This window comes from Zea mays, chromosome 7 (genome assembly GCF_902167145.1).
Source record: "Zea mays cultivar B73 chromosome 7, Zm-B73-REFERENCE-NAM-5.0, whole genome shotgun sequence".
Taxonomy (NCBI): domain Eukaryota; kingdom Viridiplantae; phylum Streptophyta; class Magnoliopsida; order Poales; family Poaceae; genus Zea; species Zea mays.
In genome coordinates this window covers 10,810,152-10,825,319 of record NC_050102.1, presented here as the reverse complement: position 1 = coordinate 10,825,319, position 15,168 = coordinate 10,810,152, and the positions used below count along the sequence as shown (strand labels likewise).

The window sequence follows — 15,168 nt, the reverse complement described above, 5'->3', positions numbered from 1 at the left end:
CGCGCGGGGGGAAGGAGCGAACGAACAGGCTCCCTCTCTCTCTCTCCCTCTCGCGACGTGCTTGTAACCCCTACTATGAGCGGCACCCCTGGTGCAGGATAATACAAGGCTTGCTCCACATCTTGTGTTCCATCCCGCGCCAACCCATCTGGACAGGGACACGCAGTGACAATCTCACTCGTCGGTCCAGGGACCCCCCCGGGTCTGAAACGCCGACATGTATATACATATAGATTTTATTTATTTGTACAGGAAGTTACAATTGATCCGAGGTTGGTACCTAAAGTTGGTATGACATTCAGTGGTGTGGATGAAGCATATCAATTTTATAGTAGGTATGCATATGAAGTTGGCTTCCCATTGAAAAGTATAGGGAACGGAAAAATTGTAAGTGGTTGAATTGCTCGATGGAAGGAAAGAGTGCAGTAAGGGGAATATCAAAACCAAAGGTACGTAATACCAGCTCGACGTGGACACAATGCAAGGCCGGTATGAAACTTAAAAATAATTTATGATGATGCCAAAGAGACAGTTATATCGGTGCATATTGATCTGTTGCACTTGGATCATAATCATGAATTTTTTTTAAGAAGGATACAGAAAAGAATCAATTACAATGCAACAAGACACATGATCCTGAATACATGGAGTTCATAAGTTCAATGCAGGAGAGTCGAATCCCGCAGCATTGTATTATGGATTATGTTTCAGAAATGCACGGTGGTCCTGAGAGTGTGCCTGTAATAGCACAGGACATGTATAACCTGTAAGTTTATAATATTTTTAGATTCTAATTCAGAATTGAAATTTGCATAAATGTTGGTGCCCAATGCTAATATTGATAATAATTTCAGGAAAAAGGCAAAGCAACGAGAGAGAAATACAAATGATGTGGCTAAGCTACTATCTTTTTTTTGCATCATGCAAAAAGGATAATCCACAAATTTTCTCTGACTTCCAATTGGATAAAGAAGGAAATATTTTGAGCATATTTTGGTCACATGCAAGCCAGCAAGGGGACTACATGGATTTTGGTGATGCAGTTACATTTGACACAACACATAAGACTAATCTGTATGAAAAACCACTAGGTATGTTTGTTGGTTCAAATCACCACCTCCAGTGCACCATATTTGCTTTCACATTATTGGGCGATGAAACTGTTGATACATTTGAATGGGTATTCAACGCCTTCAAAACATGCATGGGAACCGAAGGGCCACGAGTGATGCTGACAGGTACGACTGATAATAATGCAGGAAATGTATATACATAAAATATGTCTTAAATTTGATTTTATTTTATTTCTGACATGGAATAAGATTCATACAATTTTGACATCTATGAATGCAGATCAAGATCCAGCAATGCCAGTAGCACTCGAGAGGGTTTTCCCACACATAATACATCAGTTGTGTCTATGGCATGTGCAAAATAGGTATATGCCTTTTCTAAATGAGTTGTATGCAAGGTTTGAGGAAATGGACTTTAAGACAAGGTTCCAATCTATAATACATCATCCTTTGACTGAGTTGGAGTTTGAGACTGCATGGTCAATGCTACTTGAAGATTTCCATCTGCACGATAACATTACCCTCAACAAGATGTATGGAATACATAAGGATTGGGTGCCTGCCTTTTTCAAGAATCATTATTGTGGGCTAATGTTGCCTACACAGCGTAGCGAAAGCATGAACAAGCTTGTGCAAAGTGCACATGTCGATGCAAACACTCCGCTACATCAATTCGCCAAGCAAATGATTAAGCTTCTACACAGTAGAAAGATGAAAGAGTCAAAAGAAGCAGTGGGAAGCATGGTGAGGACAAATTGTTATGAAGTATATTTATACCTTAATATAAGTGTCATCTAATTTGAATTATATACGACACAGGGTCAAAAGGAAACAAACACGCTATATATGTTTGAGATAAGGGTTGCAAGAACATACACAAGGGCTGTGATGAATAAATTCTAGGAGTCTTTGAAATATGCAACTGCATTCAAGATAATGCATGATCAAGAAGGGGGTGCAAATGATTGGGTAGTGCAACATACAACAAGATCGAATAAAATTGTGTGGGGACAACACCAATTCAAAGTGACAGCTGATGAAGAATCAGGAAAGTATACGTGTGAATGCAAACATTGGGAACATACAGGTATGGAGTACGAAATAGTAATTATATACCTTTATATGAAAAACATATAAAAAAATTCTTATGATCGTTATTGTTTTTATAGGGCTATTCTGTGTACATGTACTACGCGCGTTTATGCATCTTCAAATTGAACGGATACCTAAGGAATACATTTTACAAAGATACACGTACTCAGCAAGGCAAGATGTTCCATTTTGAAGAGATGATAGGAATTTGAAGGGAAAGGATGGAGAAACAAAATCATATAGACAAAAGATGTTGCTAAAAAAGCAATGAAAGTAGTGCATCATGCTAGTTTATCAAAGGCAGGTAATGATAGAGCCCTAGAAGTAATGGATGAGCTTCTTGAGGTACTTTCACGTTTGGAGACAGATATAGAAGTTGAGGAGACTTGTGGAACTAGTGGGGGAGATGGTATACATATATGTGATGTTTTAATGTAGATATTGTTAACATATTATTCATCCTAATTCATTGATGAGGTATAAAACAATAAAATTTTAGGACGATGATGAAGATAATAGAGACGTTGAAAGAGATGGTGAATTGGGTGAAAGGAATAACAAGGTTTTGATTATATTGTTGTGTATGTTGATTTGTAACTGATGTATACTGAGCTTTGAACCAATTTTTCAGGAAATTCAACACGTATCTAATATACTTGAAGGGGGTGTGGACAATGTTCAAATACCTATACCGATACGTTCATTTGAAGAGGTAATAACTTTAACAATTATATTGATTTGCGGTTGTACATACAAATGATTTATTGGTTTGTGTTATTGGCTTACGATTGACCTTAAAAATGTGTTGGTGGGTACAAGTTAATTTGTAGGATCACACGGATATGAATGAGAGTGCTGACCATGAACAAAATGATCATGCCAGAAAGGTAATAATGGTATTAGACTAAATGTGGGACTACATAATATTATGTGCTGAAAAATATATACTGTTGAATTGCAGAAACTGGATTTTGTAGTCGATGGGATAAGCTTGGCAAGACCAAATAACTCAAAACCTAAAGGAAGAACAATAAAGGGGAGTGAACAAAAGGTTATTAGATTGGGAGCAAAAGGTACAAAGAAAATGAACAGGAAATGCCAGAAGTGTGGAATTGCTGATGGTCACAACAGTAGGACATGTTTGTCATTGGAGGAGAATAGATTACAGTTGGCTAGCCTTGCTGGACGTAAGAGAGGACGACCTCCTTGATCTAAGAACAAGGTTGGACGTAACGCTCCTCATTGGAATGAGACAACAACATCAAAAAAACACGCAATTGATTACGATAACAGTGAGTCAGGCAGTGATTAGTATGTTGTATGTGATACGAACAATTCTTTTTTGCAATAAACATTGCATGTGTCACAAATGATTTATATACAGTTGGTTGTTGAAGTCTAGTAAATGTAGCATATATTCCTTACTAATGTTGCATTATTGGTAATGATAAAACATCGTATACAACCTGATATGATAATTGTATAATAAATAAACTATATGACCAGAAATGTAATGAATGAGCAATATGCATCGTGAATAACAAAATAACAAAGAGTATAAAAATGATCGACATACCAATAAGTATATAGAAAAATTAACCAAAAGTATAACCTTAAATGAATTGGTCATAATATTAAGAAATGTGGTATGCATAAATAATGTAAGCAATTAACAAAAGAAGAACTTCATAACATCTAAAAGATCATATTTAAGCCCACTAACGTAAATGCATCTGATGTTCATAAGATATAAAAGCATCGTCACAGCCTAACCAAAAGTATCCGACCAACTGATATTCACAAAAGTACCTGCGTAACAACCTAAGACAAGGTAGCATAACAACTGTTCTAAACATCACATGTAAGGAAGCTTCCTAACATTGTTAACTAACAAGCTTGACCAAAATACCACAGTATGATACATGGCACAAACATAAATCTCTGGATCTCTATTGGAAGTGACATCGCCTTGTTCATGCGATGGAATGTGAGATAATATAGGGCATGAGCACGTAGGTCTTGAGAATTGTCCTGCAATACAAGCATATCATTAATTATACACGTGTATAGCTAACATGTACAACGATGGCAACCTGAAGATAAATATTTAGCATAATCACTTACTGGTTGAGTGTAAGAAGTGAGGCCACCTGAATTGTGATCATAATACTTCATGTAACTCATTACATAAAAGCCACAGTCGTTTGACCTTGTTCTCATTGTTGGGCAATTTGATGGCATATCCATTGGAAAGTTACCAAATTTGGGGAAGGATGCATTGGGGCAAACATGTTGTAACGCTTTGCTCAACCTACTCATTATAACCCTAGCCCATGGGAATTTCCTTCCACCTAAATAGATTGGGTCATAATTGTAGTCCTTCCATGTAGTGCCACCGAGTTCTATACCATACGGATTCGAATCTAAAATGTGTATACACCGATGCTGTAGGTTGATTACATACAGTGTCCAATGTCCCCTACTAAGCATAGGTACCAATATCTGTTGATGAAAAAAATGTAAATAAGTTACATGTTGCTGTTACACTGCCATGATGAGTAAAAAGTACAGTTAATAAGAATATGTGTTTGCAAAGGAAATATACTAATGAACCTGTGAAAAAAGAATACTGAGGCTTACCGACTTGCATTTATCCAGATTTACCAACGAAGGCAGTGTGTTATGTAAGCAATTCTGTAATACATTTTGGTCAAACGGCTGAGGATTCTTACTATGACGTTCCTGCTCTTCAAAATTTAGCAGAGCCTAGAAACAACATAGAGAGTATGTAAGTATATTCAGTGAATAATTACAATAACTGTGAAGAAGAACATACCCCAACATTGACATCAAGTAATAATCTGTTAGAAGTCATAGTTCGACGATGATTTTTGGAATCATCACGAACACACTCAATGAAGCACTGCATGAACACGTTCTCAAGACACTTCCCCTCTGCGAAAGATTCATAAATATCGAGACAGTTTCCACTGTATTCACCGTAATCTATGACAACCCTGTATGAAGAATATAGTTATATATTCATATTACATGCATGAAACAAACTAATAAATACGGTCTTCGTAATTTGTGTAACGTGTACCTGCTTTGGTCAATGTCCTTGGAACAGAGTAAATTCCACAGAGAACGAACGCAATCGAGCTCTGTAAGGAGAGGAGCAGTTCCAGAAAGTGATGTCCCTTTTAGTGTATCAACCTGAGATGCAACCTGGTTATAAGTGTTTGAACATTAGAATAATTAGTTTAATGGCATAAAGTGCATTATAGAAGATGTATGTTATTATACTGACATGAGGAGTTGGGGTCTGATCAAAGACTGGTCCACTGTCATTGTGTTCCATTTCATCCGTTGCCATTTCACCTCTCTACACAAAGGTATATGATTAGTAAAATTATGTAATATGTATTGTACTAATGTAATCGTAAAATGGAATTATAACATGAGACAAGGACTGCTAAACAAACACGGTGTCGCAAAAATTTCGGCAAATGGGTCGACATATTTGATCTCGTAAAGGTGCAAGCTGGTGTGGGTTGAGGTGTGATATTTGTGTTCCTCAACATGTTGTTTCAAACATCAAAGCAGAAATCCTATTGACAAATAGTGTGGTCCGTATCCAGCTAAAAAGTAATATGCAAACAATGTACGAATGATGCATAAAAAAGCTCATGGGGTTGGATATATTACCTGATGTCATGTATCAACGTCCGCTTCGTCAGGACAAGTCTCCAATACTCTATGAATATGCTGTTGTCTTTCATGAATTTCTTCAAAATGAGTACCACCCAGCTGGGTCTCAAGCTGTGATGCTTGGGATGACAGATCCGGTGTGGGTTGGGTGGCATGGACAGTGTGTCCTTATGCAAAATTATATTGTAAATAATGTAAGTCAAAACTTGCATTATAGATCAAATGTTGCTGCATATACTAAAAATAACAAAATGTTGTTTACTGTACATATAAAAAACCCTATGCACATGTAGTCTGTGAAAGGTTCTGAATGTATAAAAAGTGATAATTATATGACTGACCTGCTGAATCAACCGAATTCCTCGATTGTTGTGGCTCATCTGTCTCGTTTTCTAAATTATCAGACTCGACACGTAGTACCTCGTCGATTAGCTCTATAAAGTTGTCTGCTATGTCATATTGCTTCTCAATAATTTTGTTAATGCTGTCTTTTATGGCTAAGCATGCCTTGTCAACCTCCAAGTCATATACAACAAGTTTCTCTGTGAATTTAGATCGATGATGAGGTGGGAGCTGGTTGATCTTACTTGACATCATCTCCTTAATCGATGAAAGTTGGATGTTAAAGGTGGGCCGAGGAGTAGGGGCAGGGCGCGATGCATCAAAAATGTTGGTCCTGCACTTCAGCTGGTTGTTCAGCAAAAATAATAAGAATCCATCACAACACTCCTATTCCATTTGTTCCATAAATCTTAAAAATAGATGTATATAATACAACAAAAACTTGCCTCGGATTAGCGATCGAGCTTAGGTACAACTGAATAGCATGTCTCGGTCGAGCTTTGAAACTAAAATATAAAATGTAAGTGAAAGTTGAACTGGACCATGAGTTTGTAATGCAAACAATGGTACTCAAAACAAAGCACATATATTTGACATAAAATTTGTCATAAAATACACTTGTTTAAATATGAATAACTTACTTCACAATATCTGAAAGGTTCGGACCCATGGCGTGCCTTCCTCTTGTCGGCTTTAGTCAAAGCTTTTATGATATTCTTATCGAAGAATTTTATGCGAGGTGTACCAAGCTTATTTTGGGGGGCAACGGCTGCATGCAGGTGATCCAGGTAGTACAGCTACATAAAATTTTTTAATATGCAATGGCCGTGTAAGTAAACATAACAAACATCATAAAATATGTTATATCATGCCCCACAATGAGCAAAAAAAATTGCAATATATGTACATAAGAGAAACTCTATACTTACAAGGACACAATTGAGCATCCGTATATAGTCGTGGTGACATTTGTGGTGCTTCGGTTATGCCACTTTTTTGCAGCTTCACAAAGGTCATTAAAAATAAGCTGACACCAATCAGTCTCGTGGAAACGGTGCATTTCTTCTGTCAGAAGCACTTCATGGTTTGTTATGCCCCAGCTAGCAGTTGGAAACAACAAATGATTGAATAAGATAAGGAAGAAACATCTGATGGAAAGATCATCATCCTCGCCTTTCCTTAAACGATCCTGTAGCAATGTCACATTGAACTCGTCTTTAGCCAAACCAAGCTCTACCCTCAAGTTACTTGCTGCAACTGCTTCATCAATCCCCAATGGTTTTCCACCGCCATGATTTGGTACACCAAGGATAAGATGCACAATGTCCTTTGTGATTTTTAGTTCCTTTCTGGACCAGGACAAATTGTCATGTCCTTGTGGTCAAGCTTATCCATCAACCATTGAAGGTGCGATCTACTACACAACGCATCTACTGTCATATCAAGAATATTAGAGAAACCTTTACGTCTTATGGCCTGACGTTGTCTTTCATTCAATATGTGAATGCTTGCAATGACATCTTGTGGGTTGCACCTGACATTGAGCCTCTGTTATAAAATATAGAACCAGAAACAATTTTGTTATTATAAAAAAATAATATTTAGAAGCTTACGAATAGAAAATTGTTTGTTGAGTATGCATAAAACTAACCTGTCGGGGAAGATCCTCAGCTTTTATCCTCTTTGTCATAACTTTTCTTAGAACTCTTGTATGGCTTTTAGAAACATTACGCTTCTTAACAGCTGGCATGAAGTCATCTTCATCAGAATCCAGCTGTATTGTTTTATTGATCAAAGTTTGACTGTTAACATTTGGAGGATTTCCCACTTCTGGACATGGATTAGACTGTTCTGTGCACGAAATGTCAACACTGAAACACTCCTGGCTTGACTGAATTGTTATACGTTTGGGATTTTTCGGAGGACGGTCCACGTGCTTCATTTTTTTAAGTCAAAACTGCATGCATAATACACAAAACTGTAAACATTAATCTGTTGGATATGTGGATGTATTGATTGTGTGGTATGATTGAATAAATTAACCTAATTGTTTTAAATATCAAGCATAAAGCAATCTGTAAAATTTTGCATGGTACTTATAATAATAATGGTAATAAACATCATTAAACATTTCATCTAGTTACACTTGCATACATATACTGTCCTATTCTATCATCATAAACATCTGAATATGTTTCAATAAAACAGACCTTGCTGTAACCAATAATGTATTAACTATAGACATCTGGAATAAATAAATGTATGCACTAAACATATATGAAATTTTGAATAAATCATATACTCTATCAACGACAACTAATTGACTGCTCCTTTACTAAAAACAGTTGCATACATGTTCTGTCCTGTTCTACAATCATAAAAATCTGAATATATTTCAATAAAACAAAAACTTGTTGTAAACAGTAATGTATTAACTATAAACTAATGAATACATAAATTAATGCTTATCACTAACCATATAAGAAAATCTGCATAAATAATATACTCTACCAAAAACAACTAATTGACTGCTCCTTTACAAAAATCACTTGCATACATGTTCTGTCCTGTTTTATAATCATAATAAACTGAATATGTTTGAACAAAACAAAACTTGCTGAAAACAAGTAATGTATTAACTGTGAACTAATGGAATAAATAATGTCGTGTTTTATAATCATAAAAAACTGTATATGATTCAATAAAACAATACATGCTGTAAACAGTAATGTATTAACTATAAACTAATAGAATAAATAAATGTATGCAGTCACTAAAAATATATGAACTTTTGAATGAATCATATACTATACAAAAAACAACTAGTTGACCACTCCATTACCACTCGAACATCATCTATGTAAAAAATTAACTTGAACTGAGATGCATAAACATGTATTCTAATGTGCGTAACCACCTGTGTAAATGTGCGTAAATGTATTAATGCAACTGCATAAATATTTGTCACCAGTCGTAATCCTTAGAATGCACTATGAACAGAAAAACAACACATTTGTATAGGAGATCGATTTACCTTTTTAGTGTTTGCTATCTTTGTTGACGGTCGACGACGATCCCAGGTAATGCGACTAGCTAGGGTTCGGAAGAACCCACCGTAGATGGTTGGGGAAGGGCTACCCGTTGGAGCGGCACTCGTTGACGGCGGAGAATGTCGAACGACGGCGGAGAATGTGGAAGCACTCGCGTCGGCGGAGAAACTGGGTTTTCTCCGATTTGGACTCTCGTCTCTAGTTGCAGCAGCGAGGATAGAGGAGCTCGACTTGGGGTCGATAAGGAGGCGCCACTCTATCCCCGATTGCGCCTGGATCAACTACGAGCGGCGGATGGAGCGGAGTCGTTGGAGAGGGCGGAGTCAGCGGAGAGACCTGGTGTCGCGCGGAGAGGGTTGGGGTTTTGTGGTGGTGTAGGCGATTATGGAAACTGAGACTGGGAGAAGAAAGAGGAGCTAATGGCGGCAGCACGTCATTATATATGGAATGTGAAAAGTCCGGTCGGCTGTCAGTGCACGTGCGTTCATATTTGGCTGGGGCTTCTTGTAGCTAAATAGAGCCCAAGGCTTTAAATACATATACTATATATATACATATATAATATTTTTTTGAATATGACAAGATTGGTGCATGATAAATAATTACTCTGCTCAAATTTTATATTATGTTCACCTCAAATAATAAAAGTTAAAACTAGAAAATTACAGTTCTCATGGAAAAAAATACATGTTTTCCATGAGTGTTACCTCAAATAATGAAACTTAAAACTAGAAAATTATGTTCACCTCAAATAATTAATCTGCCCAAGAGTGTTACCGTTTTTTATATGGGGATCGTCTTTACTCGAGATCGTATGGAAAAGACATGTTTTTTAAAGATTAAGCCTTGCCACTGATACATGTATATCCCATACGCCAACACGCCAAGTCAGCTAACAAGTAGCCGGGGGCGGATCTGCGTCCGGGGCTGCCTGGGCTGCAGCCCCGGTCGTGGCCCAACTACAGCGAATAGGCGAGCGGTCACAGCCCATTAGGCCACGCAATCGTCGTCCAGCCGCCAGCTCGCCAGTACACATCTATGTCTTCCTCTATCTCTAGCCGGCAGCCGCCACTACGCAGCTACGTCTCCCAACAAGCTCCAGCCGCCACTTGCCTACTTGACTCGTGCCGTCTCGCGCACGGAGGCCGGAGGCCGAAGGCCGGAGCACCGCCGTGGGCTCGCGGCGCCACGGGCGCTCCCTCCTGGTCCTGGGCTCTTGGCCGGCTGGCCTCCTTCCGTGAAGCAAAGCAAGCAAGCAGTGAAGCCTCCTGGCAAGCAGTGAAGTCGTGAAGCAAAGCAAGCAAGCAAGTCGTAGCAAGCAAGTAAGCCCGGAGAGCAAGTCCACGGCCGGGCGGGCACGGACTGCAGACAAGCAAGCAAGCAAGCCGAGCAGACTGCAGACAATCAAAGCAAGCAGTGAAGTCGTGACTAGTACGCATTGATTATTGTATTTCTAGAATCCATATCGATTTACTTTGGGCTACAAATTTCTTGAATGTTTAAATTATATCTTGCTTCTTGTGTCATATTAAACATCAATTATATGTTTTTGTTTGATTTAAAAAAATTGTAGCCTTAGTTTAATAGCCCCCTCTTGGATCAATCCTGGATCCGCCACTGCATGTAGCTAGGATTTTTTTTGAATAGGGAATATATTGAAATATTCCAGCTTCTGCACCAATAGATGCATGTGGCTGTTCAATTATTACATCTCAAACTAAAACACACAATGTTTAATATTTTAAGAACAACCATATTTCGAAATCTACTAAAAACCAATTCAATTACTAAAACTCCATCCGTTGTATGAGAAAACTTGCATCATTGTAGTCTCAAGCGCGCGACATTCCCACTTGATTTGTGTCATGTTTTCCTCTTTTTGCAACACGGACCATTGTTTTATCCAGTGGGTTCCTCTGAACACTACCTACATAGGAGTAGAAACTAGTATATTGTTAAAAATAACATCATTTCGACATAGCCATTGTCGGTGTTTCGGACCCGGGGGGCCCTCAACCGGACCGACTAGTGAATTTTAGTGCCGCGTGCCCCTGTCCAGATGAGTTGATGCAAGATGGAACACAAGCGAAGGGATGAGGCTTATATTATCTTGCACCGGGGGGTGCTTGCAGTAGGAGTTACAAGCGTTGCGAGAGAGCGAGAGCGAGAGAGATAGAGATAGAGAGAGGGTTCGGCCTGGAGGTGAGCTGTCTGAGTCTGCCTCTACCGCGTCTCTCTTACTCTGCCTGCCTCTGCTCGCCTGCCTTCGCCCGTTCGTACGTCGCACGTTCGTACGTTTCTTCTCTCCTTTCTCTTTTCCCCCGGAAGGACCTGGACATCCCCTTTTATAGATATAAGGAGATGCCGAGCTGTACAATGGGGGTGTAGCTATGAGCTAACGTGGCTGGCGGAGAATTGCCTTGAGCCCTGTACATGTACCAACGTGGCCGTCGGAGAAGTGCCTTGAGCCCTGTAGAAGCACAGCTGGCTGTGCGGCATGGATCCTGCTGACGTTTCCTTGCTTCCGTAGGGGGTTGAGAGCAAACGACGTCATGGGCGCACGCGGGGAACCATCATTACCTGTTACCGGAGTAATTTAGATGGGACACCGGTCTTGTTCCCTCGTAGCCTGAGGCGGCTAGCTAGGGATAGGGTCATGATGTATCCCCTGTAGCGTAGTTGATTCCGAGGCCTGAGATCGGGCGAGGCGGCGACTCCTTCCGAGGCCGAGGCTGAGGTCGGGCGCGGATGTGACTCCTCTCGAGGCCGAGGCTTGAGGTCGGGCGAGGCGGAGACCTCCTCCCGAGACCGAGGCTGAGGTCGAGGCCCGGGGTCGAGCGAAGCGGAGACCTCCTCCCGAGGCCGAGGCTGAGGTCGAGACCTGGGGTCGGGTGAGGCGGAGCTCCTTGTTGCGCCCGAGGCTGAACTCGGGAGTGGCCGCGACTGTTGTTAGTCTTTCCCTGGTGGTTGGCACAGTAGTCAAAACAGGATGAACAGTGATGTTTTTCTGTCAGAATCGGTCAGTAAAGGGGCGAAGTGACTGTGGTCACTACGACCTTGCCGACTGAGGCGCGCGTGTCAGGATAAGGTGTCAGGCGATCCCCGCATTAAATGCGCATGCGATACGGTCAGTTGGGAAGGCGATTCGGCTGAGGTCGCTGCACGACAAAGTTCGCTCGAGCTTAGCCTTGGGTGAGACGGGGGTGTGTCTGCTGACTGAGGGGACCCTCGGGCGAGGCGTGAATTCGTCCGGGACTACTGTCCTCTCCCGAGGCTGGGCTCGGATGAGGTCGCGTCCCTTGGTAGACGAGGCCTGCGCTTTATCAGTCGTTTATGGTTTGTTCTGAAGATATTTTCCAGCTGGATTAAGGAGCATTGGGGGTACCCTTAATTACGGTCCCCGACAGCCATATTGCCCAACACAAGGTGCATGCTCCTTCCCAGATTTTGTACTTAAGTGTATCATCCACCCCATTCAACCAGTTTCCAAACATATGTTGTATGCTTAAAGGTGGTGATATGTTAAAGGAGATTTGTACCCCTCTCCAAATGCATTTAGCAATAGAACAATCCAAGAAGAGATGTTGAACGAATTCATTTAAACTGCATCCAACACTTTAAACTCCCTTTCCAATGTTTTCTCGCTAGATTATCTTTAGTTAGAGCAATGTTCTTGATCAAATACCACATAAATATCTTAATTTTCAAAGGTAATTTTAGCTTCTATATGGGGTGATTTTGTTGTACAATATGTGGAGCGATAAAGGCTTTATACATAGATCGTACTGTGAATCTCCCATGTTTCTGTAAGGACCAAAAGAACGTATCTCTTTGAGTGGTAAGTTGGACGTTGATGACTCTTGCTACCACTTGGTGCCATGCTATCAAATTTTGTCCCACCACTTGGTGCCATGTAGCTAGGATAAACTCTCTTTTACACGGTTACACCTGCATGAGAGTCAAACTAACTTTTCTGAGATCAAAATATAGATTTTGAGCGAGACTTCTAACCATATAAGTGACTTAGGCCCTGTTTATTTCGGATTATAATCTCTCTAGATTATATAATTCAGCACAAATAATCCAATAGGTAAACAAACACCTAGATTATGTGTTCAAATTATATAATCTAAATCCTAGATTATGATAATCTCATAATCTCCTCAAGAGTAGCTTATTTGAGATTATTTTGGCAAAAGTCCCACTACCCATTGTTATGTAAATAGAAATTACAATATATACCATCCTTCTTTTCTCACCTCACATAAACAAACAAGGGTACTGCTGTCTTTATGAATAATCTACATTTGTATAATCTAGACTAGCAAACAACTACATATAGATTATAATATATCTAGATTATAATCTAAATTATATAATTTAAATTATAATCCAGATTATATAATCTATAAGCTGAAACAAACACACCCTTAATGCTGAATTTCACTCAACAACCCGGTGTATTTTACTCTTGTTTATTCGCCAATTTATTCCTTCTTAGTTTCTTACAATAAAATGCAAACACACTACACAGTACTTCGGCTTATATAGGTCGGTGAGCTAGATCGAAGCGGCTGACGCAGCTAGCATGCATGTCTGCTCTGAACTGAGTCGAGAAATCCAATCAAGCGTAGTCCTTGACCATGCTGGTGTAGTTGGAGAGTTTGTCGTAGTAGCGGTCCCAGATCATGAAGCCGCCGTAGTTGTCCGCCTTCTGCGCGGACGGCGCGACGTCGTAGTAGACGTTCTTGGGGTGCACCCAGCCGTGCGTCATCTCCGACGCCGTGAGGCCGACGTAGAACCTGGTGGCCGGGTACGCCGCCGTCCACTCGTCCCACGCGAGGTGCCACCTGGCCTCGCAGTCGGCGTCGTCGTAGATCCGGACGTGGACGCGCTCGAAGATGCCCGTGTCGAGCGCGCGGCGCAGGTAGCCGGCGGGCGGGAACCCGCAGCGCGGCGTGGCCGTCAGGTGCAGCGGCTTGCCGGGCCCGCCGCGGATGTTGTGCTTGGCGAGCTCGAGCGCCAGCACGTCGTAGCGGTCGGCGGGCGAGCCGCGCTCCAGGAACAGGTCGACGCCGTCGAGCCACGCGTCGCCGAAGGGGCGGCGCACGCCCGGCTTCGACCCGCCGAGGAAGGCGTTCCAGAGGTAGTCGAACAGGTCCAGCGCCGCCTGCGTCGACGGGAGCGAGTAGCCGGAGCCGAAGCCGCCGACGGAGAGCGTCACCGGCACGCCCACGAACTGGCAGTGCTTGATGTCGTCCCCGATGCCGGCCGTCGGGTGGCCCGACAGGTCCAGGTGGTACTGGTAGCCGCCGCGCTGCGGGCCGTAGACGTCGAGGAAGGACATGATCACCATGGTGTAGAGGCCCGAGTCGCAGGCCTCGCGCAGCGTGCCCTCGGCCTTGTTCCGGCCCCAGAACACGGTCACCTGCCCGGTCTTGTTCCCCGCGGCCGTGGCTGGGCCGGCCAGGGAGACCAGGGCCACCGCAAACAAGGCTAGCTGGAGGGCCGCTGACGACGCCCTCCTCCGCCGTCCTCCGAGCGCCGCCATTGGTGGATACATGGATCGATGATGGTTTCTTGTTACTGCTGCTTGCTTCTTGCTCGATCGTCCTATTGCTTGATCAGTGGTGTGGAGAATTAGGTAGAATCGAGTCAGCTATTTATAGGATCGGAGGAGCAGAGTACATTCGAGGGAGAGAGAGACGCGTGGAATTCAGCTGCTGAGAGTTGACCGGGGCACGTTTTTCAGCCAGCTAGCTAGGTTCTGATTGTTCCTTCTCCGGCCGGACCGGACCCGTGTGGAATTGAAGTACACATGGAGGACAGCTCACCAGCAACCTGCTGATCGATATATGCCGAAGCGAAAATGACTTCCATCCACGAAAGAAGAAAAAACA

At 41.7% G+C, this 15,168-nt stretch overlaps 1 protein-coding gene across 1 annotated transcript; it reads right to left on the bottom strand.

Moving 5' to 3' along the window:
* Positions 1-13,459: 13,459 nt before the first annotated feature.
* On the bottom strand, positions 13,460-14,879 carry LOC100274481 (uncharacterized). Its single transcript, NM_001148840.1, has one exon. The coding sequence runs from the start codon at positions 14,829-14,831 to the stop codon at positions 13,893-13,895; it is 939 nt and encodes a 312-aa protein (NP_001142312.1). The 5' UTR covers positions 14,832-14,879; the 3' UTR covers positions 13,460-13,892.
* Between the last annotated feature and the right edge of the window lie 289 nt (positions 14,880-15,168).

What these genes read in the sequence shown, in the direction of transcription:
- LOC100274481 (NM_001148840.1), bottom strand. Translation starts at nt 14,831, where the DNA reads ATGTATCCACCAATGGCGGCGCTCGGAGGACGGCGGAGGAGGGCGTCG.